Source organism: Pseudomyrmex gracilis, unplaced genomic scaffold, assembly GCF_002006095.1.
Source record: "Pseudomyrmex gracilis isolate BER0280 unplaced genomic scaffold, ASM200609v1 scaffold_332, whole genome shotgun sequence".
Taxonomy (NCBI): domain Eukaryota; kingdom Metazoa; phylum Arthropoda; class Insecta; order Hymenoptera; family Formicidae; genus Pseudomyrmex; species Pseudomyrmex gracilis.
The window spans coordinates 71628-98416 of NW_018020916.1; the positions used below are offsets into that span (position 1 = coordinate 71628).

A 26789-nucleotide genomic window follows, 5' to 3' on the forward strand; every position below is an offset into this window, starting at 1 on the left:
CGCGCATGTGCGGAAAAAGGCGGTTTTTGATGACATTAGCATGTCACTCTTTTGTCAACCTCCCGTTTTGTGTGAGAGAGATACGTGTCCATGCGAAATAGCGTGTGGTAAATAAAAATGTTCGTGTTATTTTGTACACGTTTTTGAAGAAACATTTTTGATCTCTTGGAAAGACAAAGATAAATTGCGATTTTAATAATGGAACACCATTTTCTTAGAGAGCAAGCAACAATTACAATAGTGTGTGCGTAAAATGATTGTTCCGACAATCGCGTTTTTCTGCAAGAAGACGATATCGTGACCCCGTGTTTAGCGATCGCGAACAGATGCGAGGCAGAGATGTTATTGCATGATCGAAAGGATGCGACCTTCGTCTCTTCCATTATATCTTGTGGAATCATCATCGTTTGGTGATTGTTGTGTATTATGATAACGTATTTTTGAAAGTCACATCGCGATTTGCATCGTTTCAAGAAAACAAGCTGATGCGTCGCATTTATTGTCACGAGGAGCCCATACGTCGAAAGAAATTCGTTCACGTTTTTGTATGTGTTATACGATCAAAATTACATAAAAAAGCTTTACAATGGAAAGGTGGATCACAGGAATCAGGTCAATAGCGGTTGTTATTTTCATAACAACGTTTGTGTTCGGAAGCCAGCAAGTATTGGAGGTATCTAACCTAATCTATTTGTTTTTTTATTGACCAACATTATTTACTTTTGTGTAAATTTTTCCTCTTAGATGCTTCAATAGATGCTTAATACATTACAAAAGAGTAATACATTGTTATATGTTATTTTAGAATCTTAATACTGAACTGGTGGCAGAAGACGATCCCATTCTTATATTTTCTACTCTCGGAGGATCTCTTATAGCTGTTTCTCGATCGTCTGGAGAAATAAGATGGCAACATGATGATGGTAGCAATTATTTTTCTCATAATTGCATCAAAAAACTTATTCATAATTTTGTATTATTTTTTTAATTGTATCTATTTATTCATAATTTTGTATTATATTTTTAATTATATCATTATTCATAATTAACCATTTTCTTTGTATTATGTTTCAGAACCAGTGATTAGAATGCCCATCAATCTGTCAAAAACTCAAATGTATGTTATTTATATATTATATATAAAGTTTATGTTTTAAATTATGTATTATTAATGTTTTAAATTGTTTCATCACGATATTATATCATTAGTTTGATTTTTTATGAATTTTGTGACAATTGTTAAATAAGAAAGTACTGCATATAATTATTGTTATGTATTTTGTATATAATTATTGTTATGTGTGTAATTGTACGTATTAAATTTATATATTAATTGTATAACATACTCTAATTTACAGTCTTAACTACTTTTTTGTATTTTTAGGCCAATGTTTCTTCCAGATCCAAGAGATGGTTCTCTCTATCTGTATGGTAGGGACTCGGAAGCGTTGAAAAAACTACCATTTACAATTCCACAGTTGGTGGCCAGCAGTCCATGCAAAAGCACTGATGGTATATTGTATACTGGGAGAAAAGTTGACACCTGGTTCAATATTGATCCAACGACTGGCGAAAAGGAACAGTTTTTAACTTTTAATCAAGCGAAAAATTCTTGTCCTCTCAAGGCACAAAATGCTATTTATATTGGTCGTACGGAATACAACATTATTATGGCAGACATCAAACATAAAAACAGAAAGTGGAACGTGACGTTCTACGATTATTCTGCCACACCAATGAACCCCAATGATGACAATTACGGTACGTTTGCTTTTGTATTATATAAGAGTTTTGGGATTTGATTAAATTATCTACAAAAAATGTTAAGCCAATGTAAACATTTATTACGTACGTTGTATCATAAACACGTGATTTAAATTTTCTAGACATGGTACATTTTACCGCGAGTTCAACGGGTCGCGTTGTGACCCTTGACAGAAGGACAGGTAAAAGTCTATGGGAATTAGATATTGAAAGCCCAGTAATAGCGATGTACACCGTGACCAAAGAAGGATTGCTGACGGTTCCTTTTAGCAGTATTGCCGATTCGGTGGTGGAAAAATTTGCAACAAATGTCGTTACAAATCCGACCGATGTTCAGCTATTGTAGGTTTGAAGTTTTACAAACAATCATCCTGATTCATTTCGTTTCTGAAAAAAAGTTAAATAGAAATCTGTGCATTTTAGTCCAACTTTGTACGTCGGACTGTATCAGCACGGTCTTTATGCATTGCCGTCGTACGTTGACACAGGGATAACAATATCAAGAAATTTCGAGCATCTGTTACTCGAGGGACCATTGTCGGCGTCACGTTTTTGTGACGACGACGAAGTATCGGGAGATCACATATTCATTTCTAATATCGATATAGCCGACAAGAGTTATCAAACCATCAAACACGCTAAACATGATATCATTACATTAGGTAAATATGCAAACACCTACTGTTGCGTGTATCGTTAATTTGTGTCTTACAAGATATTGTGTTTTCTCAGGTCATTATAACGTACCTGCGGAATATAAATCGCAGAATCAGCCCCTTCAAATCACCGGCCGATCCGATCCAATAATCTTGGGAACCTCGTCTTTGAATGTCACAAGCACGAAGATATCTGTCGCTATACAAACGTCGAATGGTACTTTGCAGTCGGAAAATGTGACGCAATCGACGATTTACAGCACAAGCAAATTATGGCTCGATCAACAGATAAACACGTACGGCATGTGGCTGAAGATGATATTGTTCCTCGGTTTTGTGGTCGCAATAGATTGGTTCCTGTTGTCCTTTCATTCTAAGGAACAGCAGTTGTCTCAGCAGGTATCAGACCATTTTTTGGGATAAATTTTACGAATTACGCAAAAATGATACAGATGAATATAGTGTATCATATATATATATATTTATTTTTCTTAGTTTACTTAATATTTATTTGTAACGTAATTTTTAATTCAATATTTTTGTTTTCAACTATTGTTAAATCGATTGTATATTGATTGAAGGCTTCACGTGAAAATAGTGGTACAAATGGCACCGATGTGTCAGGCAATTCAATCATTTTGCCAGAAGATATTGGAGAAGGATTGGTGAAGGTGGGAAAAATTATATTCGATACGAAACAAATCCTCGGCAAAGGGTGTGAAGGAACATTTGTGTACAAGTATGTCGTGTACCTTTCTACCATGCGTACTAGTTATGTGCTACAAAGCATTTATCTTGATTTTAAACGTCTCTTGTTGATAAAAAAAAAATAATAATTTTCTGTTTTCAGAGGTGAATTTGACGGTCGTGCCGTGGCCGTAAAACGTCTTTTACCAGATTGCTTCATGTTTGCTGATCGGGAAGTAGCTCTATTGAGAGAATCGGACACACATGCGAATGTAGTTCGATACTTTTGTACCGAACAGGATCGTATGTTCAGATACATCGCTCTAGAGCTAGCCGAAGCCACTTTGCAGGATTATGTAGAGGGACAATACGATAGGGGAAATATATCCGTGAAAAATATTCTACTTCAGGCTACATCTGGTTTGGCGCATCTACATTTTCTAGATATTGGTGAGTTAAAGTAACTCACATAAGACAGTAATAACTTTGATTTTTCTTTAAAATATTTTAAAATTCATTTTTAGTTTTAAATTATTTTTCTTATTATATAGGGGAGAAACGCCTTTGTTGAATAAGAATCAATTTTGTATTTATAAAAAATAAAGCTATAGTAACATAACACTTTCCAATTTTTCATTTTATTTCGTATTGTTTTACGAGTTGCAAAGTTAATCTTTCTGCATAAAACATTCTTTTGTGTAGTTCACAGAGACATTAAGCCTCACAATGTTCTACTTTCTGTTCCTGGACCCCGGGGAGAAGTGCGTGCGATGATATCGGATTTTGGATTATGTAAGAAACTTCAGTTAGGTCGCGTATCATTTTCGCGGAGATCGGGCGTAACCGGGACTGATGGTTGGATAGCACCGGAGATGCTGAATGGTGAAAGGACGACATGCGCGGTCGATATCTTTTCGCTTGGATGTGTCTTTTATTACGTTCTCTCCGACGGCAAACATCCTTTCGGCGATCCGTTACGAAGACAAGCCAATATCTTATGTAAGTAGCGCAAAAAAAATTTAAATTGAATATAAATTATTTGTCATAAAGTATATAGTTGGTTGTTTGTGCGCGCGTACTTTTGATTATGATTAATTCTATTTCTGTTGCAGGTGGTAAAAGCAACTTGACAAAGCTTCAAGAAATATCCTCGAATGACGAGGAATTAGCACTGCTGCTTATCAAAGCGATGATAAGCAGCGATCCCACAGAAAGACCACCAGCTTCGGCGATCTGTACTTATCCTATCTTTTGGAGTTCTTCAGAAATTTTAGGTTTTTTCCAAGTATGTAAAAAAATATACTAAACTACTTTTTAACATAGTCAAGCGTGATTTTTCTTTATTTTTTTAATTTTTAGTTGAAGTAAATAAAAAAATACGTAATAAGTAATTGATATGACTTTATTGTTATTGCGACTTACTTTTACATTTTCTATACAATAGGACATTAGTGACAGAGTAGAAAAAGATGAAGCCGATAGTCCGGCTTTGATAGCTTTGGAAACCTGCGGCGGACGTGTAATACAGTACGATTGGAGATTACATGTCGATGAGGAAGTCGCAAGTGATCTGCGAAAATACAGGAGCTACAGGGGCGAGAGCGTAAGAGACTTACTCAGAGCTTTACGAAACAAGGTTTGTAAATGTACAAAAAACAATTTTGAGCAAAATACAAATATATAATACGTTTTAACAAATGCATTATCTTATCGTTTCAGAAACATCACTACAGAGAATTGAGTCCGAGAGCTCAAGAGAATCTTGGCGAGATACCTGACAAGTTTGCAGAGTATTGGCTATCACGATTTCCATATTTATTGCGTCATGTGTGGTGCGCGATGCAGAATTTCAGAAACGAGTCAACCTTGCGACAGTACTATCATTCGCAATATACTTTTTCGAACGACAGCGAAGGAGAAGATCCGCCGCGAATAGATCGAATAGATCAGATAAGTCTAAATAACAATGCGCTGCTATCGGTGCCGATCACAAAGACGAACTATAAAACAAAATTCCGTGGTCAGAAGAAAAAACAGGTGAAAAAGAAACGAGTAGAGATCGCGACTTGGATGGTGGAACCACCGAACGACAATTCTACTTAACGATTCTCACAGCTTTTTTTAATCATTAGCATCGAACAGAACAAAAAACAAGTTTTTGTAGACATCGACCACAGTTCGAGTTGTGATATATATCCGTTTCGCGGTTCTGCTGCTCATATTACGGCAACGTGTGTGTCGGTAGAAAACTCTTCATCACCTTTCGTATATCTCCAAAAATCATCTCGAAGTTTGTCTATCATTTCCGTCAGCAAATTAATGCGCACGCGATCACTTCTAAATTACATCATCGTGTAAATAATAAGCGCTATTACTTAGTAGTAATCTATATATAGTCCGATCTTACATATCGACGATATTCTCTCACTCTGTTTCACTTAATTGTAAATAAGATTGTTTTCTTTTTTTTTTCCAGCGAATTCAATCGCTTATACGTTGTACTTTGCATCGGCGTATGTATATTAGAGACTGCTATGCACGAAGTTATTCAAAGCACAAATTCACAATTATAAGCACTTCGATTAATAAAAAATGTTCAATGTACTTTATTAAACAGTGTGATGCATCACAACATGCGATTTTTCATCGATTGACATGCTTATATTTCACGTTTGTGCATATAACTTATATAATCAGAAATATATATATGACGTATATATATTTCTTCTATATACAGTTATGTAACTTCGTGTATAGCGAGCTTTACTATGCACCAGTATAGTGCGAGTGATGGAATTTGTTGTATTTTACATGTGTATGTACATACTTATATATGTATATATAAACGTATATAAATATATATATAAGTAAGAGATATTATAATTATAAAATCAGGCTATAGAAATATCGCTTTATCTTTATAACGACGAGTATATTACAACTAAGTAATATAGAGGTATATACACACGTAAAACTTGTAGCAGCAAGTATGTGAGTACGAAAAAGCTCTTGAGGAAGTTGAGCTCTATTGAACTGGCCTTAACGCAAGAGCCTACTTGTATATAAGATTTATATTTTATTTTTATATTAATAATATTAGCACACACAAGTGAGTAGTTGATGTGAATGTACGTGCATATATATAAGAGAATAATGAGGGTGAGAGAATAAAGTTGGTTTAATACAATGGCGCCAATAGTGTCTGCGGCCACATTGCTTTCCGGCGTTTGAAATCAATTTCTGATTGGTCAAAGAACAGCCGTTACTTTGAACCATTTGCGTGTCAAAACCAGGCTGGGATACGTTCCAAAATCTTACTTTGGTAACCGAAAACTATAGTACACGTGACGCAAAATATAATATTTTAGTAACCAAGGTAGGGTTTTGGAATGTACCGCTGATTGTTGGAATCTGACTACCGGTTAAGGTTAGGTTAGGTTAAACGCAATTACAATGGTTACGTTCAGAAAACGCAACGGTTGAGAGATCATTACTTGTGATAGGACTATTCCTCAAAATCTGTTACGGTTCTAAAAATATGATCTAATTATAAGTAATTATCTCTCAACCGTTGTACAACTGTTGAGTTGTCTGAACGCACCCATTGATCAATTAAGGCTGCGTTCCGAGTTACGCATATGCGCTCATTTATCTATAGTACACGTCACGTATAGTATAGACAAATGCACGCATATGCGTGAAACGGAATACAGCTTTAATCAACCGATTATGACCTGTATTTACCTTATCTTACCTAACCCTAACCTAACCTAACCTAGCCTAGCCTAGCCTAGCCTAGCCCTAATCTATAGTTCATCTTCAAATCAGTCTACATAAAGGGCTGTCTACAATGGAGATAAGCAGTATAGACTACGTTTACACGTACTGGTAAAACCGTTTTAGTACAAAACCGGACTTAGATGTTCGTTTACAGGACATCTAAGTCTGGTTTTTACTAAAACGGTTTCAAAAAACATCAGTACAAGGAACGTTTACAGGACATCTAAGTCCGGTTTTGAACTAAAGACATCTAAAACGGTTTTACCAGTACGTGTAAACCTAGTCATAGAGCAAGAAATAAGGTTCTTGGAGTTATTTCATTTTTTGTCTATACAAGTAATTATTTCGCGTTTTTTGACACGCGTCTTTCATTGGCTAGCAGTAGGCAGTGCGAAATGGGAATTGCCCATTTTGTTATATTCTCGTTGTTCACCGAAAAATAGTTTACTTTCTACTTCTACAGCCTTACTATCTTCATTGCAGACTAGCTATAATTTATTAAATTCCTTACGGTTTTATGATTACGACTTTCACGTGCAATGGCCTTGAGATGACATAGCCAGTCTACAATAAAGGTAGTAAGGCAGTAAGGCCTTGTTTATGCGCGCGATAACTGTTAACTTATGCCAGAACTGGTAACCAGGCCTGTAAACCAGGCCTAAGGCCTTGTTTATGCGGGCAAATAAGGCCTTGTTTTGGCCTTGTTTATGCGGGTAATAACTGTTAATTTATGCCGGAATTGGGGTACAGTTCAACTATAGGATTTCAATGCTTCTGTTATATTTTGTTATGCTTCTGTTAATAAACAGAAATATTAAAATCTTAGGCCCGCATAAACCAGGTCTTACTCTACTCTTACAGCCTTACTACCTTCATTGTAGACAGCCCTTTAATATAAAATCTGGCTATGAATAGTGGCCTAAGACTGCTTCCAGGGAGCGCGCCATCTGCTATTGCATCATTCTATCTTTATCGCTCATTAGATATAAAACAAAGGTAGAATGACACAATATCTCATAGGATGAAGTTGGCTCGGTAGAAGGCGCCGTAATTTTGGAGATACGCTGAGTAACATCCAATCAGAATTCTTTTTGAAAGCTCGTACCAGCGTGCACATGAAAAGTTGCCTCATCGCTCTTCATGCTGTTTTTTGGCTGTTCCTTTTGGCGACGGACCGGTGGCACTGTTCTGTAATTAATTGCATTGCACATTGAGAGGTTAATTTTGCCATATTGAGGAATTATAATGAATTTTCTAAAGTGTATCTCGACTATGTAACAATTTTTATATATGATTTCGAATTCGTCTGCTTTCTAGCGTTTTGCATCGTTGCAATACCGTAAAGAATCGCAAAAAAAAACTAATATTGTAGGATAGCCGGTTTCCTAATTTGTAATATTGTACATAGGTATATGCGTTTCACTAAAAAAGAAATTTAATGCTTTTTAACGGCTGTGATCTATAAAATTTAAATAGGAACTTTTTCTTGTATTTAAGAAAAAGTATATTAATCTCTTGAAGAAAACAGGTTCTGAATGACATATGGCGTCTCGACATATCTGTTTTTAGATTTTATTTATTTAAATATACATAACTATCTTGATAAAGTGTAATTTTTAAATTATGAAATAAACGAATTAAAAGAAAAAAACACAAAATTTATGTGCGTTGACTTGTGTGCTGTTTACTTATATTAAAAATCTTAAGATGATGCAATCCTAATTGCAATTTCTTACAATAAATGTGTGTTTTTGCGTTTCTTTTTACTTGTAAAATAAAACTGTAACAATCCAAGATTATGTGTGACATTTTAATGTGATTTGTTTAGTAAACATTTGCAAATACATTCATACAAAAACAATGGCTCTAACATGGACCGAAAAGTACGAGCTTATCACCAGGAATTTGACGGAATGGCTGGGAGATGACAAACTCAAGACTATTTTAAAGGAACGCGATCTCAGTCTGTACTGGGGCACTGCTACAACGGGAAAACCTCATATCGGCTATTTTGTGCCTATGAGCAAAATAGCCGACTTCTTACGAGCTGGAGCAGAAGTGACAATTCTCTTCGCGGATCTCCACGCATATTTAGATAACATGAAAGCACCTTGGGAATTGTTGGAATTACGTACTCAATATTACGAAACTGTGATCAAAGCAATGTTGAGGTCCATTGACGTTCCACTGGACAAACTAAAATTTGTCAAAGGAACTGACTACCAGTTATCCAAGTAAGAATATTCTTTGTATGGAATATTATTTTTATTATATTTATGTGGATACTGTTTAACTGACTGAAACATTTATTCTTTTTTTTTTTTTTAAGAGAATATACATTAGACGTTTATCGTCTAAGCTCGATTGTAACAGAACATGATGCAAAAAAAGCAGGTGCTGAAGTTGTCAAGCAAGTTTCTAATCCCCTGCTATCTGGTCTTCTTTATCCAGGATTACAGACACTCGATGAGCACCACTTAAAGGTAGATGCGCAGTTTGGTGGTGTCGATCAGAGAAAGATCTTTACTTTTGCGGAGAAATATCTGCCCATGCTAGGATATGAGAAACGTGTTCATTTGATGAATCCAATGAGTCAGTAATAAAATATTTAAAAAAGAAAAGCAAATATTAAAAATATATATATAACGAGATTTCCGTAACTCGTAAACCTTTATACGTTCGCTTTTTGTGCAGTTCCCGGCTTAATGGGCGCAAAGATGTCCTCGTCTGAGGAGGATTCCAAAATCGATTTGTTGGACAATGCCGCAGCGGTGAAGAAAAAATTAAAGAAAGCATTTTGCGAGCCTGGAAATATTACAGACAATGGAGTCTTAGCATTTTCCAAACATGTTATATTTCCGCTGTTTAAAAATGGCGAAGTCTTCAATGTATCAAGAACTGCGGAATTCGGTACGTGTACTTTATGCCTTGTAAGCTAATCACAAAAAATAAAAATAAAAAAAAAATAAAAAAATAAATAGGTAAAGAGAAAAAAGAATTATCGCTTATTTTTACGCTTGTAGGCGGTGATGTATCTTTCTCCAAGTATAAAGATTTGGAAGCTGCCTTTGCAAAGGAAGAAATACATCCTGGTGATTTGAAGAATGCCGTAGAGGTGTACATCAACAAACTTTTGGATCCAATAAGAAAGGAGTTCGAAAAGAACTCAAAGCTAAAGTCACTCACGAGCAAAGCTTATCCACCGCAAAAGCAAAGTAATTTAGCTTATTAAGTGTTTACTAAAGAGATAATAGTTTAAGATGTTAAATATTTCTGTCACATAAAATTGATTTTATAAGATAATTGATACTTGTACAGAAACTGCAGAAGTGGAAATAACTCCTGCGAGATTGGATATTCGAGTCGGTAAGATAGTCGAGGTAAAAAAACATCCTGATGCGGACTCGCTCTACGTAGAGAAAATAGATCTAGGTGAACCGAATGGCCCGCGCACCATAGTCAGTGGTCTGGTTAATTATGTACCTTTGAACGAAATGGAGAACAGAATGGTTGTGATTCTCGCAAATTTAAAACCAGCGAATCTCAGAGGAATTTTGTCACATGGAATGGTTCTTTGTGCTTCTGTGTAGGTATCTCATTAATCAAATACAGAATGTTCCATTTCTTAATTACTCTAGGAAAATATTTCGAAAAATATGAAAGATACGAAATAACAGTTCAAATAAAAGTTATAGGATATCAAGGGAGACAGATGTTGACATTCGTTTGATCTTGAGATCATCTTAATCATCTAGGGCCCTTGATATTCTATAGCTTTTTTATCTGAAACATGTTTCCATGATGATTTTTAAAATCTAAACTTTTGTATTGCATTTTATCAAGCGATGAACCAGCAAAACAAGTTGAGCCTTTGAGACCTCCCGCAGATAGTGCACCTGGTGACAAAATTGTTATTGAAGGTTATGAAAATGGAACAGCAGATAATGTGCTGAATCCAAAGAAGAAAGTATGGGAGAAGCTACAGGTAAGTATCGATTGTTCTCACTATACAGAGCACATAAAGTTCTTTTTTTGCAAAAATACACTCTCCAAAAGAAAAAAATATAGATTTATTATAACAATACACTATAAAAAATTGTTATTAGGTTGATCTCGTAGTAAATGGAAATGGCGCAGCTTCTTGGAATGGAAATTTACTACTCACTTTAAATGGCGGCAAAATAACAAGTGACACTCTCAAAAACGTTCCAATCAAATAATGCATTTACTTTTTTTCATTTATTTATTACACTGGCTTGTATGACAAACTAAGACGCTGTTTATACTTTTGCGAACTATCCGTTTGAAGTTTTGTGTATTTTTACTTTTATTATGCACACATGACAAAAAAAATCATAGACATTTCACTGGTCAGTAAATATATTTGAAAGAACACAAAATCATTGTGTTTTCATGATCGTGTTTATTTCTTTGTGAGATATTTGGACATTATTGATTTTTTATAAATTTATGCAAATGCAAAATCTGTGTATAATCTAGATTTAACCCTGCACAATGTTTCTGTCTCACGGCGTATATTTGTTCTTGATCAGATCTATGTAAAACTACATAAAAATTTTGTTTTTTGTTTTTGGTAATAATAATTTTTTGTGGTAAAAATAAAAACAACTATTAATTTTCCTGAGTAAAAGTTTTAATTTGTTCGTAAATACTCTTTAAACATCAACAATACATAATAACAAATGTAACACTGACAACTTATAAACATGTAAATTGTGAAAAGTAAAGAGAATAGTGTTAATTTATAAAAGACCTCTGGCCAACTGTCAATGTTCAAAAATGAAATTTGAACTACTATTAAGAAGATATAACATTAAATTAAAATTAATTGTGTACCACAATATAATATTATGCCATTTTGTAAATTATTAAATAACTGCGCAAAATAGAACTAATAAAACAAGTTGATTGCTGCTGTGTACACATCAAGTACGTTTGTTACATTACACATATGTTTATTTATTGTTTTTTGTCCTTCAAGCTTTGAATTAAACATCGGAAACTCAGTTCTATTTTCAAATTTAATTGAACGCAACAGATTTCATTGATCTAACTCCGAAGTAAACTCACGAGTTTACAATTGATGAACTGTTTAATATACAAAACATATAAACAAGTTAAATTTAGTGACGAATTAACAACGCTCTTACATTGATAGAACAAGACTTTAACCGATCTCAAGTTTTGGTAGAAAATTTACTATCACCTATGCAACAAGATGTAAGATATAAATTGTGCAAACGCGCACAGATACTTATGTGGATTTGCCTTCCACAGATCAAAATATAACAACCGCGTCAGTCGTAGTAACTTTAAATGAACACTTATACATTACGATTCGACTAGAATCGGATTGCAACAGTTGGCTTCAAACAATGTCGTTCGCGTCAGGAGAACGCGTGACGATAGGAAGCGAGGATGATGACGGTGCCACAAACACATCTTCCTCAGTTTCTTCCTCAACGAGAAGAAAGTTCTCGTGAATCTCCTCTTCTCGCGCCGGTTCCGGCGGCGCTAACACATCCTGGCCATGCTGCTTTAGGTGATCTTTCAAGGCAAATGCTCGACCATACGACGCGCCGCATATATAACAGCTGAATTTTAGATTGTTGTCTTTCTTATGCGTCTGGATGTGCGCACGAACGGCGTACAGAGACGCAAATGGTCGCGAGCACTCGGTGCATCGGAACGGTTTCGTGTGACTGTTCTTATGACCGGCTAATTGCACTCGCGTCTTGAAAGTCTTCGGACAATATGGACACGTGTAGGCGCGCTCTTCGCCGTGCGTCAGCAAGTGATGATTGTACACGGACGATGCCTTGAATCGTTTGCCGCAATGCTGGCAGGCGTAGGGTCGTACACCGGTATGCGTACGCATATGTAGCGTCAAACAGTAAGACACTCGAAAGGTCTTGCCACAAACCTGTCAGTAAACACACACACACACACATGATCGTTTTTTCACCGTTTTTTGTTTTTGTTTTTTTTTTTAAATCGTGTGACAGAAATGATAGAAAAAAATTTCTAGAAAAGCTTATGAGGTTTTAATTTTTGTGTGTTAATCGCTTTTTTCATTCATTTTATTGTTTTCTTTCTAAGGCATACTAACAATTGTCTCGAGAATAGTTTCATCTTCATTTCTCAAAACGCTATGCCTTGTTACGTTTCTGTGGAATGCTTAGTGAACCTTGTGAGCTTATGATCACCTACCTCGCAGGCGTGCGGCTTTTCTCCGGTATGAATACGCTCGTGTTTCACTTTTTCGTGAGGTCTGGTAAACCTGCGCCCGCAATGCTGACACTGATAAGGTTTCTGACTGTCAGTCATTTCCACTGTTGTTACCGCTGCCGTCGCTGTTGTCGTTATCGTTGATGTTGTCGCGGTCATCGCCGCTGCTGTTGTCGTGACCGTTGTCTTCTCGGCGACCAGAGTTGCGATAGAAACGGGAAGAGTAGGCGATTGCGGAGTAAGAGCTAGTTCGGTGTGCACCGCCGCGTGCATCGCCAAACTGTCCGCAGAATCGAACTTTCTATTACAAATGGTGCACGTCACCGAGTCACCGGTGTGCAACGTCATGTGTGCGTCTTTGTACGACTCCGACAGAGTTTTACCTGCAAAGTATTATCAAATTGAGAAATAGAATAATAAAAAATACAACCTAACATGCTAAGCTAATTGAAACCTGCAAATTACACATAGATTACTCAATGATCCAATAGATTAAATGAGATTCGTGTAACATTTCTATATTGCAAATCAAATCAATACAATTAATTTGAAAATTAAGCCGAGTAGACTGAATTTATTACCGCATTCTGGACAAGTAAAAGTTGCATTAGGAGTCCCCTCGGGTGCATCCACATGTCTGGCCCTTACAGGAGCGTGCATTCTTGAGTGTAATCGCAAACTTTTATGAGAACAGAACTCGGTACCGCATGTGACGCAAATAAAAGTCTTCTGGCTCGGGTCTACATCACTCTCATGTACTTTCACATGAAGTTGCAAGGCCTTCGGGGTCGCAAAGCTTTGGTCGCAGTGCTCGCAACGATTGTTGCCATGGAGACAGGCGTGCACACGAAAGTTTCCCAACTTGGAGAACTGCTGCAAGCATTGATTGCACCTGTACATTCGTACTGATGCGGTCGCCAAACGCTTCTCTCGTACCTGCATATCATACGGGGGATATTAATCCTTACGCGCTCCAGTGTCTCGCGCGAGATTAACCTCCCACAGACGCGCGCGCCTTAAACCGCACCTTAACGCCTTCCACGTTCGAGAAGAACTTCTCGATCATCGGAGCTTTCGCCGATTGCGACGTCGTGACTTGAATTGGCGTGCGGTCCCAGAATCTTTCGATCTGAACTACCTTCCTGGTATACAGTCTACCTTCGCTGTCCACACATTCCTCCGTGCGCAGCGTATTCATTGTCTGTCGTTGTCGTGCATTTACAAAATTGTCAGTACTCTCTGGCACCGCAGACACCAAATTTGAAGGTATTGTCGTTGTCAAGTCGTCTAATTGTTCCGCCATCTCCAACAGAACTTCCTGGCCATCGTGAAACTGTTTGATATGTTCCAAAACGGAATTAAAACTGATTTCGCAACTAGTGCAACTATATATAGCGTTAGATTCCATCTACAAAAGAAGAAAGAAATAAAATTATTATAAATAATAATATACTATTGTTATATATGTACCACTTTGAGAAATTTTAGTTTTGTAATATTTGACTATAATATAAGTTAGATAGAATATAAACAAATATCACATAAATATAATGTAGATTTTAAACAGACAATATTATTTTCACCTCAGCTAATTCTTGCTTAACTCGCAGAACATCGGTATCGCCAATCTCCCCTGCCTCATTCACACGATCTATATCAATCAATGTGGTATCAGCACCATCGAAAAGTTCGGAACTGTCAGGCAACACAGCAATAATATTTTTCTCCACTGGTGTTATTTTGCACTCCGTATTGGTGTTTGATACAGGTATAGCTACCAATCTCTGCGATAGCTGCAGTCTTCTTTGCATTCCACCACCAGAATCGGGAAGTCCTTCAGGTATCTTGAAATCCAGAGAATTTAGATCTGGTTGCGTTTCTTCCATGTCCATCTTTTCTACAACTTTTATCTCTCCTAATATATGTATTAGAAACAAAATTCAGTTCATAGAATGCTCGTGCAAAAAGAAACAGCAATTCTACAAACCATTTTCATCCATTTGTATAGTCTGCTGATCATCCACTATAACAACTCCATTGTTGTTCACTGTTGCGAGAATGCTCTGATTGATTTGCTGTGTTGTTTTAGTCTGACAATCCTGACAATAACATTGCAATATTACTACATACATACAGACAATCCACATCAAGAGATTTTAGAATTTCTTATGCTTCTAAATAACATTAAATCCTATGCAAAATTAAATATTAAACTTTTTTTTTTTTTATTGTATATAGTTTTTTTCTTCACTAACCATTAAAATATTTATCTTGGCCTCAGACTCCATACTGGCTTTCCAGAGCTCGTCCCCGAAGATGTTGGGCTTCACTTCGTGTTCTAGATCTTGCTCACACTTGTCCAGATGCTGAATGAGCGCTGTCACAGAGTCAGAACGCTGCGAACAGCCAGGGCAATAGAGATTGTCTGTCATACTTAACAAATGGTACTTGAGAGATAGAGGATTATTGAAGGTTTCACCGCAACACATAGGACAAATGAGGTTTAATGAGCCCATAATTATTAAACCAATCTCTCAAATGTAAATTCGAACCACGCTTCGCGCTACAATGGCAGAATCTCCAGTTTGTGGTTTTGGAAAATCTAACCTAGCGCGGGAGGTCGAAAAACGTGTCGATGGCAACGTATCTGCGGAAATTTCATCTTGGGCTCGATTTATTCGGCGGAATAATTATTGCACGCTCGCTGATAATCAAATCTTTCTGCTTTCGAAGTGGTCCGCAGGCACTGTCATTTCATTCATCATGGTCTCGGGAAGCAATAAAAGAAATCCATTCAAGACGAACTTCAGAGCGTAAACAAATGCCGCGCATAATAATTGTGAAGTTGGACGAGGTTCATAAGTGAATCGCGAAGTCGGCCATTAACAACACCACGGCACTGGACGAGATATATTATAAATGGAAGAAACATTTACACTGCGCTCGATGTTATGTGACAAGTGTGTAACAGCTGGATTAAAGAACGCATTGCCGACAGCATTGACCTTGGAAAAAAAGACAAGCAATTTTCGGAGAGTACATTTGGACGGCTGATAATGTTCAAAAGATTTTTAAAGCTTATATATTATTTTTTATTTTCCTACTTTACATGAGAATAAATTATTTATTGAACTTATTACACATCAAATATACATGTTAAAGAAAGAAGAAAAGATTTTCTTCCTTTCTTAAAGTTGTATTAAAAAAATACTATAAAAGAATATAAAAAAAACTTATGTAAATTATTTTATATGGTAAAATACATAAATTTTAAAATATTTCGTAATTAGCATTCATCATTTTTTTCTTTATTTATTTACACATTAATACATGTACTATTTTTATTTATTTGTACATTAATACATGTATATACCATCATGCTTTTAACGCATGAGAAAATAATAAAACACTAATATATAACAATATTGTTATTGAAGAAAAAGGAGTTTATTAAAGCAATACTGGGAGTTTAAGTAAGAATGTCAGAAAACTAGTACAGAAGAACAAAAGTTTTGCACAAAAGAAACACATGAATTGCAAAAGTAATTGTATAAATATGAGCTTATGTACAAATGTTACAAATATTTGACATTTATATCCTAAAAAAATACTTGCTAATAGTTTCATAAGATTCATAACAAACATTATTATAGAATTTGAAAAAGATCCTCCAGCAGTGCTCTTTGTTTATTATTACTTTGCTGTGCTACCGTTAAAAAAACAAAGTTTTCATTTTGTAATTTCTTCTAATCGACATGTTCGTGTTGCGCATTGCTCTCGCGCCAGGTATTCTGAATAAGTTCGACAAACTGCTGCCACCATACACTGCGTGATGTGAAGTACAGCATGCAAGCAACGATAAAAATCCACGACATCACCAGACAGTAATCCATTTCGTTAGTGGGCGTGCTTGAAACCGGTCCGGTAAAATCCGCTGAGGTAACGTAAAGCGAACCATTGGGTTGCAAATTGGTCAACTGCGACATGAACCTCGCGAATGATTCCAAGGTGTAGATCGTATCGTTGAATTTAGCAACAGGCTTGCCGTTGTGAATAAGCATTAATGTCGGTACTCCAACTATTCCATATTGCGCATTGAAACTGAAAACAAAACACATTTCTTTTAGAAATTGCATCTCCAGTTTCAAATACTAAAAAACTATATATCAAAAATATACACATATAAATTTATTATAATTCACCTTTGATATTTTATAGCATCGATAGCAACAGCTTTGATATTAGGAAACGAACGAGGTATCGCGTTGAAATGTGGTGCAGCTTGACTACTGAACACACACCATCTGGCATAAAATAATACTAGAATACATATCCCTGGTAACTGTTTGCCATCTTTGTTGTTTCTTGAGCGATTTGTCGGACCAGGTTCCAGGATCAGTAACTCCATAAGTCTTGTGACATTGACAAGCTGCAAAAATGCATAAGAACAATTAGTATATTAACTAGTACAATAATAGTCTTAGAAGCTCATACCTCAACAGGTCCATAGATTTTGTCTATTGAACAGTTTACTTTAGTGGTGTTAATTGAGCCAGTAATGGTGACATTTGCTGCATTTTCAGCATCACCAGTTACATGATTTTCTTCTGTACGAACTTGTTTATTTTCTTCTTGATTGGAAGTATCCTGAGTTATTAACGGTGTTGTGAATTCTTCCGTAACCTCTTCACTGTTTATGACATCAACTGCGCATAGATAATCACACACAGTAAAATTTAGATTAAATATTAATGGTCAACAATTAAATCAATAACAAAAAATCTTCATGGCATATTGCTTTTCACAGTAAATTATCATTATTTCAAATGGATAGTTTTGTTGATATCTCATCTTAAACATTTCTCACAAATAAAAAGAATAGATAAAAGAAAAACAGAATAACAAATCGCGATCTTTACCTAAAATTAAGAAAGATATAATAAAGCTTAATGTTGATATATTCATTTTATAGAATTTATAATTATACACAATGACGATGTAATCCACCAACTACGTATGTACGTTACAATCGGACTAAACTCATGATAGTTGTATTATTAAAATAAAAGAAAAAAATAGCCAAACACATTGTACCGCGATCGTACTGAGAGTTGCACATTAAATGCAAAGTCAAGTCAATTTCAAATTGTAATGCGAATATGATTTGAATCAGCTGTTAGCGCGAATCTAACCCTATCTCGTAGTTTCACACCTATCCTAACCTAACCTAACCTAATTTAACCTCCCTCCTCAATGCGTAGCTACAAAGTACCGCATGGAAATTTTCTGTGAAGGTAGATCGCGTTTGAATTTGTCCTTTTAACGATATATAATTACACCGTAAATATATAATATATGGATTGAGCATGCATATTAATTAAGAGTATGTAAATTAAAGGTTCGCTGTGTCATCTTCTATCAAAACAACATGGACAGCGAGAATACGATGAAACTCGAATTTCAACACTCGAGAAAACGAAAGAGCAAAAAAGAAACGACCAAAGGTAAAGTTTTAACAAACTTACAACAAATTTATTTCAGAAACAAATTTTCTTTTAATACATGATAGATAAGCATCAACTATTTTATTAAAATTAAGAACAAAAAAATATTAAAGAAAAAACTTGTATATACATACTAAATATATATATATATATATTGTGAAATTATTACAAATAATAAACTTTTATAGATGTAGACAACGTAGATAGTAATGAGCATGTTATTAAAAAAAAACAAATTGGAAAAAGAAAGAAAAAATCTATAGTAGTACAAGAAATTAAAGCAGACAGCACATCAGAAAAAAAATTTGAAAATACCAGGTAAAAAATATGTATATCTATAAAATATCTTAACAGAAAAAAAATAAAAACAATTTTATTAATTTCTTAAATGCTAAAATATTAGTAAAATAGTATTTAAAATTAACATTAAAATTAATATTTTATATGTAGTTAATAAAAAATAAATAAAAGGCATTTATTGGTATATCAAGAATTATTAAACATAAGTAAATAATTTTATTTTAGAAGCAAGTATTCTTCCAATGAAAATACTGTGAAAGAAGATGTTGAAGAAAATACATCAATTCCAACAAAACTGTCAAAGAGACAGTTAAAAAGGGAGAGAGTTATTCAGATAGCAGCTGAAAAGATACAGAATAGTAAGAAAAATGCTCAGCAAAAGGCACTAAACTATGTAACTATGGTAAGATGGAATAACAAAATATCACAAAAGTTTTTTAAATTTTATATATAAGTTTTTGTTTTTTCAGTGGAAGCATTCCAGAAGTGAGTGGAAATTCGAAAAAATCAGGCAAATTTGGCTGATAGATAACTTGCTAGATGAAAACTCTATTCCCAACACAACTTTTCCTATCGCTCTTGAATACTTTGAAGGTTGCAAGGGCATGGCTCGAGAACTATTGTTACAAAGAGGAATGGAAGTTATAAGAAAAGCAGAGGAGGAACAGGACGAAGAAAATAAGAATGAGATTATGACCTCAGTCGCTTATGTGAGAGCCAGACAACTTTTACAGGCTTTACCGACTGATAGATAGTTCCAAATTTACGAAATGTTTACCAAGATAAAGATTATATTGAAGATTAGCACTAAAGACTTTTACTATGTGTCACTTTTGATACACATGTGGTAACTATTTTTACAAACATTAGGAAAAGTATATTATACGTTTTTTGCTAGTGACATTATTAATTCAACATCACTTTAGTGATTAACATAAAAATTTAGAGAAAATGATCTGTTTAACAAATTTCAATCATTTTAATAAGAGAATGGTAAAAAAACCGCGGAGCCTCTGGTCCAAGAAGGAGGTGGACATTCAATTTAAACGTAAAAAACTACAATGTATTTAAGGACGTTTCGATCATTTATTGTTGATCATCTTCAGCACTGTTCAATAACAAAATATATAATTAAGTACAATTAAAATTAAAACTAACAAATTTTGAAAAATATCCGTTACATAAAATGACAAAAACAGAATAAATAGTAAACAGAATAAAAAGTAAATATGTACGCACCTAATTTGACGAGTCAACACAGAACCGCTCAGTGCACGACGGCAAGAACACGAATCAAAACTATAGATGACATAGACATACAAAACAAGTATGATTTGTATGTATCACAGGTCTACTAAGAAAATATAATAAATAATATGTGAATGTACGTTATTCATAAGTAAGAATTAATTACACAGGCACACAAAAAAAAATGTTCGGGCCCACAGACCAGACCATTCATTCTATATGTATTTTGAGACGCTGAATCCATTTCCGTAGTCAGTTTACTCCCACCACGTCAGGATTTTTGGCAAAACTCAAAAAATACCCGAAAAATCATTAAATTTGCATCTTTTTGCGGCACAAAAACCAGTATCAAATAAATTTGTCAGCAAAAATTACAAACAAGTAGTGTCTAAAATGGTCCAAAACTTTGGAAAAATGGGATGTCTAATGAACTTAAAAATGCATTTCTTGCACAACCATATAGATCAGTTTCCAGGAAACTTAGGTGATTACAGTGAAGAGCAAGGTGAACGTTTTCACCAAGATATTAAAGAAATGAAGAGAAGATACTAAGGCAGGTGGGATGTCAATATGATGGCAGACTACTGCTGGACGCTGAAAAGAGATTGTAAAAATAGAGGAACTAAACGTAAACGAAATCCATTACAGATCTTTTGAAAGCAAGCGGGTACGCTATCATAGAAAAAAATAAAGTATCACGCATTTTTTCAAAAACTCTGACGTGGTGGGGGTAAACTGACTCTAGAAATGGATTCGGTGATCCAAAAAATATATAAAATTAGAATTGAAAGTGCGAATTCATTTGATACTGGTTTTTGTGTCGCAAAAAGAAGCAAATTTAGTGATTTTTTGGGTATTTTTTGAGTTTTGCCAAAAATCCTGATGTGATGGGGATAAACTGACTACGGAAATGGATTCAGCGTCTCAAAATACATATAGAATGAGTGGTCTGGTCTGTGGGCCCGAACATTTTTTTTTGTGTGCCTGTGTTATTTAAGTCAAAGCAAAGGTCATTATTAGTAAAAGTCAAAAGTTAAAAAGAAGTCAATGAATTTTAAATTTACGCTGTTTAAAATTACGCTGGCTGAAAATTAGCGTTAACAACATTATCAGACCATCTTCGATATATGTATGAATATTGTGAGACTAACTCCAAGTGCCTCGGTGGCCTAACAGGGAAGGCGATGGCACGGTAAGCTGGAGATTCCAGGTTCGACTCCTGGCCGAGGAGTTTTTTTCTCAATATTTTAAAATTAGGGGGATATCCGGGGTCTCTCATATGTGAGATGCAAATCCAGCATCCCGTATGAATTTAAGAATTGAGATTTCAATTCTAAAAACATTCACTTGTAAAAATTTACAAGTTGAATTCGTTACATGTGTATACATATATATACACGCACAGTTTCCGCTCAAACATCCTGCGAATGGCTCGTAAGGCCTTATATATTTCTTGTTATCAATGAATTTAATCAATAAATAACAATAAAAAGAGGAAGTCAGTAAACTTATTAAAAAATTTTAAATAAATAAATAACAGACACTTATAACTTTAAAATTGTCAAAACCATATTGAAATGTCCTAGTTCTCGCCCACACACAAAGAAACGGAACAGAGTCCGACTGTCTCACAATACATCTCATACTCGACTGAAAGATGTCATGATTAACGCATAGATTCGAACTCGAAAAACAGAGAGAGAGAGAGGAGAGAAAAACAAACGTGTGAGAAAGAACACGCGACTACCGAAGCTTCTTGAGAACAGGGGTGTAAATGTCATCAAGAAGTTCTGTGTCTTTTATTAAATTGACACTCGCCTTTTGTGTCTTAATATTCAACATTTCTGAGATAAAATTAAAAATTAAAAATTAAAAATTTTTACAAGAGATTGATTTCTGAAACAATACATATTAAAGAACAGACTCAGGGGCTGAATTTAATCAGTGACACAGATTTACTCGACGGTTCTTATTTTTGCTTACTCAATGACTTAAGACGCGCGGACTTTAGAAATTTAAACTCTAACGTATTATCTTGATGTTTGGAATAGAGTGGGGCTCCATGTGTATATATTTGGCTGTCCTTATTGTTTGTTTAACGTTCGATTTCCGACTTTCATCATGTATGTTGTTTGCCTGTGTGTCGATTTATTGAGTGTCTAACTTGCCAATACAATCCGTGATTGTTTCAGGACGGAATTTTTATTCAAGTAAGAATTCGCATACATTTATTTTATTCAACTACAACATTGCGTTCATAGCGAGATCGAATTGTGACATTTATGACTTTAATGTACTGAAGATGACTCAAGTAGGGTCGAAACGTTTACTTATATTTTGTAGTTTTAATATTTATATTGTATATTTAATATTTGTTACCATGATATTCAACACTGCGGATCAATTCCCTTATTGTTAATAAAGTTTCTACATTGTTCGTAAAAGAGACCTGTATTTATCTTTCGATTATTTCTGAGATGTTCTACAGGATCTTGAGACACAATGCCTGGATAAATTAGGTTTCACACTACCGTTTTGTTATAGATACGTCGACGATATTCTAATGGCAGTCCCTAGACAAAAAGTAGATGTCATATTCGAAATTTTTAATACTTACCATCCGAGATTGAAGTTCACATTAGAAATTGAGTATAATAAAACAATCAACTTTCTTAACACTTCTATTACTGTTGTCAATAACAAAATAAATTTGAACTGGTTTCAAAAACCAACATTCTCGGGAAGATATGTCAGCTTTCTCTCACATCATCCACTCACAAAAAATGTCAGACAAAAAATAGGAATTGTTTACAATATTGTTAATCGAGCAATCTTACTTGCGCATCCTAAATTTCACAGAGATAATTTACACAAAGTTACATCCATTTTGTTATCTAATGAATATCCGTTAGATTTCAAATTTCTCAAAAAAAGATTACACTATTTGTTTGTAACAAGGCTTAATATCAATGCTGAAACCATAGCGAGAGATGTCATGAGAGGAGATGAGAGATTTTTTATTCTACCGTTTGTCACTGAGATTACTGACAATATTGCTAAATCTTTAAAAAATAAAAAATTTAAATGTGCCTTTAAATGTACCTTTGAACACATTGAAAAAATTCATCAAGTCACATAAAGTATTAGAACATGGCTTTAACAACAACATAATTTATAAAATAAACTGCTCTTCCTGTGAAGCCTCTTATGTAGGCCAAACAGGAAGACAATTGCGGACAAGATTGGCAGAGCACCAACGTAATTTTTACCAGAGTTACGAACGGCAGTCTGTTGTTAGTCGATATCGTAGTGATTGTGGCCATGATTTCCTTTGGGATAAGATAGAAATTTTGGATAGAGAGCAATATTATCATAAAAGACTCATCTCAGAAATGTTGAATATTAAGACATAAAAGGCGAGTGTCAATTTAATGAAAGACACAGAACTTCTTGATGACATTTACACTCCTATTCTCAAGAAGCTTCGGTAGTCGCGTGTTCTTTCTCACACGTTTGTTTTTCTCTCCCCCCCCCCTCTCTCTCTCTCTCTCTCTGTTTTTCGAGTTCGAATCTATGCGTTAATCATGACATCTTTCAGTTGAGACAGTCGGACTCCGTTCCGTTTTTTTGTGTGTGGGCGAGAACTACGACATTTCAATATGGTTTTAACAATTTTAAAATTATAAGTAAGTGTCTGTTAATTATTTATTTAAAATTTTGTAATAAGTTTACTGACTTCCTCTTTTTATTGTTATTTATTGATTAAATTCATTGACTTCTTTTTAATCTTTGACTTTTACTAATAATGACCTTTGCTTTGACTTAAATAATTAATTCTTATATATACTTATGAATAACGTACATTCACATATTATTTATTATATTTTCTTAATAGACCTGTGATACATACACATCATACTTGTTTTGTATGTCTATGTCATCTATAGTTTTGATTCGTGTTCTTGCCGTCGTGCACTGAGCGGTTGTGTTGACTCGTCAAATTAGGTGCGTATATGTTTACTTATTTATTCTGTTTTTGTCATTCTATGTAACAGATATTTTTCAAAATTTGTTAGGTTGTTAGTTTTAATTTTAATTGTACTTAATTATATATTTTGTTATTGAACAGTGCTGAAGATGATCAACAATAAATGATCGAAACGTCCTTAAATACATTGTAGTTTTTTACGTTTAAATTGAATGTCTACCTCCTTCTTGGACCAGAGGCTCCGCGGTTTTTTTACCATTCTTTGATTATCTCATCGAGCCGTTTATTTACTTTTATCATTTTAATAAATTTCAAAATCTTTAACATACAAGATAGAAATATTGAATTACCATCTCTTATATTAATTTTTAACATTTTAAAACGACAGTGTAATTTAAAAAATTTATATATATATACAACACAAAATACATATGCTTTCAAGTTGATTTGAAAAAGTCTTGGTGCGCCACTTAAAATGTTTGAAATTTTCTAGTTTCTGTTGACTCTAAATATTAAAATGTATATGTCCAATGTTAAATTAATAATCATTGATAATTTGAATTTATTACATAAAAGAAGACATTTAAAATACAACATACAATACAGCTTTTATATATTTTTTAATTAAATCTGCAACCTTAAAGAACAGGACTTGTGTGTGTATGTGTATATGAAAAAAATAGATTTGTCAATTGTTCAATGTGTTTACAAACTAGAAAATTTTGTAAACTATAAACAATAAGCTGCAAAATTTATTATGTATACAAGAAATAATTATCTGTACAAGAATTTACTATTAAGAATAATCAACAGAATAGTTAGCTATTCTGCATACTTGTTGACAAATTGTCGGAGCTTGTCGGTGTCCTGAAGACCAACCATTTTCTCCAGGACTTTACCATCTTTCATAGCCATGAGTACAGGTACAGAGCCAACCTGAAAGTTTATGCGAGTTAAATATACAATACATAGTTTGTTTTTATAAACATAAGGAAACAAATGCTATATTATCATTGCGAAAAACTAATGTACTTGATAATCCAGAGCGAGATCACTGTTCTCATCGATATCGACTTTGGCCAGCAGTATCTTGCCTTGTTTTTCAGCAATAACCGTTTCTATTCTCGGTGTCAACATACGGCAGGGATTGCACCATCTGAATCAACAATGCAACACATGATTCAGGTGTGTTGCAAACTCAATTTTGTTATATTGATATTCATGTATTCAAAGGAAATCGTGAATCTAATGCTTACGTAGCAAAAAAGTCAACGATAATTGGCACTTTAGAGTTCTTTACGCGTTCGTCGAAATCCTTTATGTCTTGCACCTTGAAAGTAATAGAAACTACTTGCTCTTGTACCTGTGCAGTGGTGTACGACCTGCTGCACAAAATATTACGGACAACTCGCACTCCTACGCGCTGCATTTCTCAGCTTCTTGCTTGTTGAGATACTTTACTGATCAGAAAATAAATTTTGTCAAATTTGGTTTGATTCGGTACTCTTATGGCTCATTGGATCTGTACACTAGTCCATACGCCATTCTACGTCCTTATTTGATGTATATAAGCTGCGTTCCAGAATTGCTGCCAGCACGCTGCCAGTGCTAAAATTGTATATGTGACGTAAACTATAGATCTTAGCGCTGGCAGTAAATTTTGGAACACAGCCATAGTATCAGATACGGAATCATTGGGTGCGTTCAGACAACTCAACGGTTGAGAGATCATCACTTATGATAGGACTATTCTTCAAAATCTACTGCGGTTCCAAAAGTATGATCCAATCAAAAGTGATTATCTCTCAACCGTTGTGCAACTGTTGAGTTGTCTGAACGCACCCATTGGTTACGTCAGGGCTGCGGTCCGTTTTATGCATATATATATAATACTTCTATATTGCTAGTACGGTGCCGACCTGAAGTCCAAATGTTACGGTGCAGACAATATAGTAGCCTCTCTCTCCAGCTGCTTTGTGCGTATGCGGTGAATTCAAGCACGTTTGGGCATTTCTCTTTCTCGCGTTCTTTCCAATGCTTTGTCTCGCTCGCACTCGCTTAGTAGACGCGCCTGCGCATAATGACGCTCGACTATCTATGCCCATATTTGGACTTCGTGCGTCTCTCTTTCTCGGGCCTCGTGCCTCTCATTGGGTGTGTTTAGACGAAGCTAGCGCTACGTAGCGCTACGTAGCGGCTTCATGTAGCAGTTGCAATTGCTGCGTTACTTCTGCTGGACAGTATTGCTACGCGCAGCATGTTCTATAGAAGTAACGCAGCACTTGCAACTGCTACATGAAGCCGCTACGTAGCGCTACGTAGCGCTAACTTCGGCTAAACACACCCATTGTCTGCACCGTAACATGTGGACTTCAGTTCGGCACCGTACTAGCAATATAGAAGTATTATATATATGCCTAAACCGTACAGGGGCAGGTGCCATATTTGCAAAGAAGATGCGCTATGATACTTTCGATAAGCACCTAGATGTAAGCCAATAGGATTCATCCTACGGCAATTCTTTTTCAATAAAAAAAAAAAAAAAAAAAAAAAAAAAAAAAAAAAAAAAAAAAAAATACAGGCAGTTGAAAAGCGCGACAAATGCGTTAAACC

The 26789-nt window shown here is 34.9% G+C and overlaps 6 protein-coding genes across 9 annotated transcripts; 3 read left to right on the plus strand and 3 right to left on the minus strand.

Moving 5' to 3' along the window:
• The first annotated feature begins 52 nt into the window (after window positions 1-52).
• Window positions 53-6719, plus strand: LOC109860126 (serine/threonine-protein kinase/endoribonuclease IRE1). The gene is made up of 13 exons (XM_020438997.1): window positions 53-673; window positions 806-923; window positions 1075-1117; window positions 1385-1761; window positions 1887-2106; window positions 2188-2426; window positions 2497-2819; window positions 3002-3159; window positions 3271-3557; window positions 3810-4106; window positions 4220-4392; window positions 4552-4743; window positions 4827-6719. The coding sequence occupies exons 1-13, from the start codon at window positions 587-589 to the stop codon at window positions 5208-5210; spliced, it is 2898 nt and encodes a 965-aa protein (XP_020294586.1). The 5' UTR covers window positions 53-586; the 3' UTR covers window positions 5211-6719.
• A 44-nt stretch (window positions 6720-6763) lies between these two features.
• LOC109860129 (tyrosine--tRNA ligase, cytoplasmic) lies at window positions 6764-11837 on the plus strand. 3 transcript variants are annotated; one of them, XM_020439000.1, is made up of 8 exons: window positions 6764-8104; window positions 8716-9121; window positions 9217-9479; window positions 9582-9797; window positions 9911-10102; window positions 10206-10473; window positions 10731-10872; window positions 10994-11837. In XM_020439000.1, exons 2-8 carry the CDS (start codon window positions 8748-8750, stop codon window positions 11105-11107), a joined length of 1569 nt encoding a protein of 522 aa, XP_020294589.1. In that variant the 5' UTR covers window positions 6764-8104; window positions 8716-8747; the 3' UTR covers window positions 11108-11837. The 3 variants fall into 3 exon arrangements, with proteins under 3 accessions (XP_020294589.1, XP_020294591.1, XP_020294590.1); XM_020439002.1 differs by having other exon boundaries at window positions 6764-8077; XM_020439001.1 differs by lacking the exon at window positions 6764-8104 and adding an exon at window positions 8139-8161.
• A 112-nt stretch (window positions 11838-11949) lies between these two features.
• On the minus strand, window positions 11950-16291 carry LOC109860127 (zinc finger protein 813-like). 2 transcript variants are annotated; one of them, XM_020438999.1, is made up of 8 exons: window positions 15744-16291; window positions 15392-15532; window positions 15124-15235; window positions 14720-15051; window positions 14164-14544; window positions 13718-14072; window positions 13119-13519; window positions 11950-12831 (listed from the first exon to the last, which is right to left on the minus strand). In XM_020438999.1, the coding sequence occupies exons 2-8, from the start codon at window positions 15422-15424 to the stop codon at window positions 12277-12279; spliced, it is 2169 nt and encodes a 722-aa protein (XP_020294588.1). In that variant the 5' UTR covers window positions 15425-15532; window positions 15744-16291; the 3' UTR covers window positions 11950-12276. The 2 variants fall into 2 exon arrangements, with proteins under 2 accessions (XP_020294588.1, XP_020294587.1); XM_020438998.1 differs by having other exon boundaries at window positions 15392-16291.
• A 239-nt stretch (window positions 16292-16530) lies between these two features.
• On the minus strand, window positions 16531-18142 carry LOC109860119 (thioredoxin domain-containing protein 15). The gene is made up of 4 exons (XM_020438992.1): window positions 18056-18142; window positions 17631-17842; window positions 17339-17565; window positions 16531-17237 (listed from the first exon to the last, which is right to left on the minus strand). Exons 1-4 carry the CDS (start codon window positions 18099-18101, stop codon window positions 16883-16885), a joined length of 840 nt encoding a protein of 279 aa, XP_020294581.1. The 5' UTR covers window positions 18102-18142; the 3' UTR covers window positions 16531-16882.
• A 209-nt stretch (window positions 18143-18351) lies between these two features.
• On the plus strand, window positions 18352-20064 carry LOC109860121 (uncharacterized protein C7orf50 homolog). The gene is made up of 5 exons (XM_020438993.1): window positions 18352-18430; window positions 18535-18640; window positions 18829-18958; window positions 19166-19343; window positions 19411-20064. The coding sequence occupies exons 2-5, from the start codon at window positions 18565-18567 to the stop codon at window positions 19693-19695; spliced, it is 669 nt and encodes a 222-aa protein (XP_020294582.1). The 5' UTR covers window positions 18352-18430; window positions 18535-18564; the 3' UTR covers window positions 19696-20064.
• A 4657-nt stretch (window positions 20065-24721) lies between these two features.
• LOC109860118 (thioredoxin, mitochondrial) lies at window positions 24722-25738 on the minus strand. The gene is made up of 3 exons (XM_020438991.1): window positions 25433-25738; window positions 25209-25332; window positions 24722-25112 (listed from the first exon to the last, which is right to left on the minus strand). The coding sequence occupies exons 1-3, from the start codon at window positions 25603-25605 to the stop codon at window positions 24999-25001; spliced, it is 411 nt and encodes a 136-aa protein (XP_020294580.1). The 5' UTR covers window positions 25606-25738; the 3' UTR covers window positions 24722-24998.
• Between the last annotated feature and the right edge of the window lie 1051 nt (window positions 25739-26789).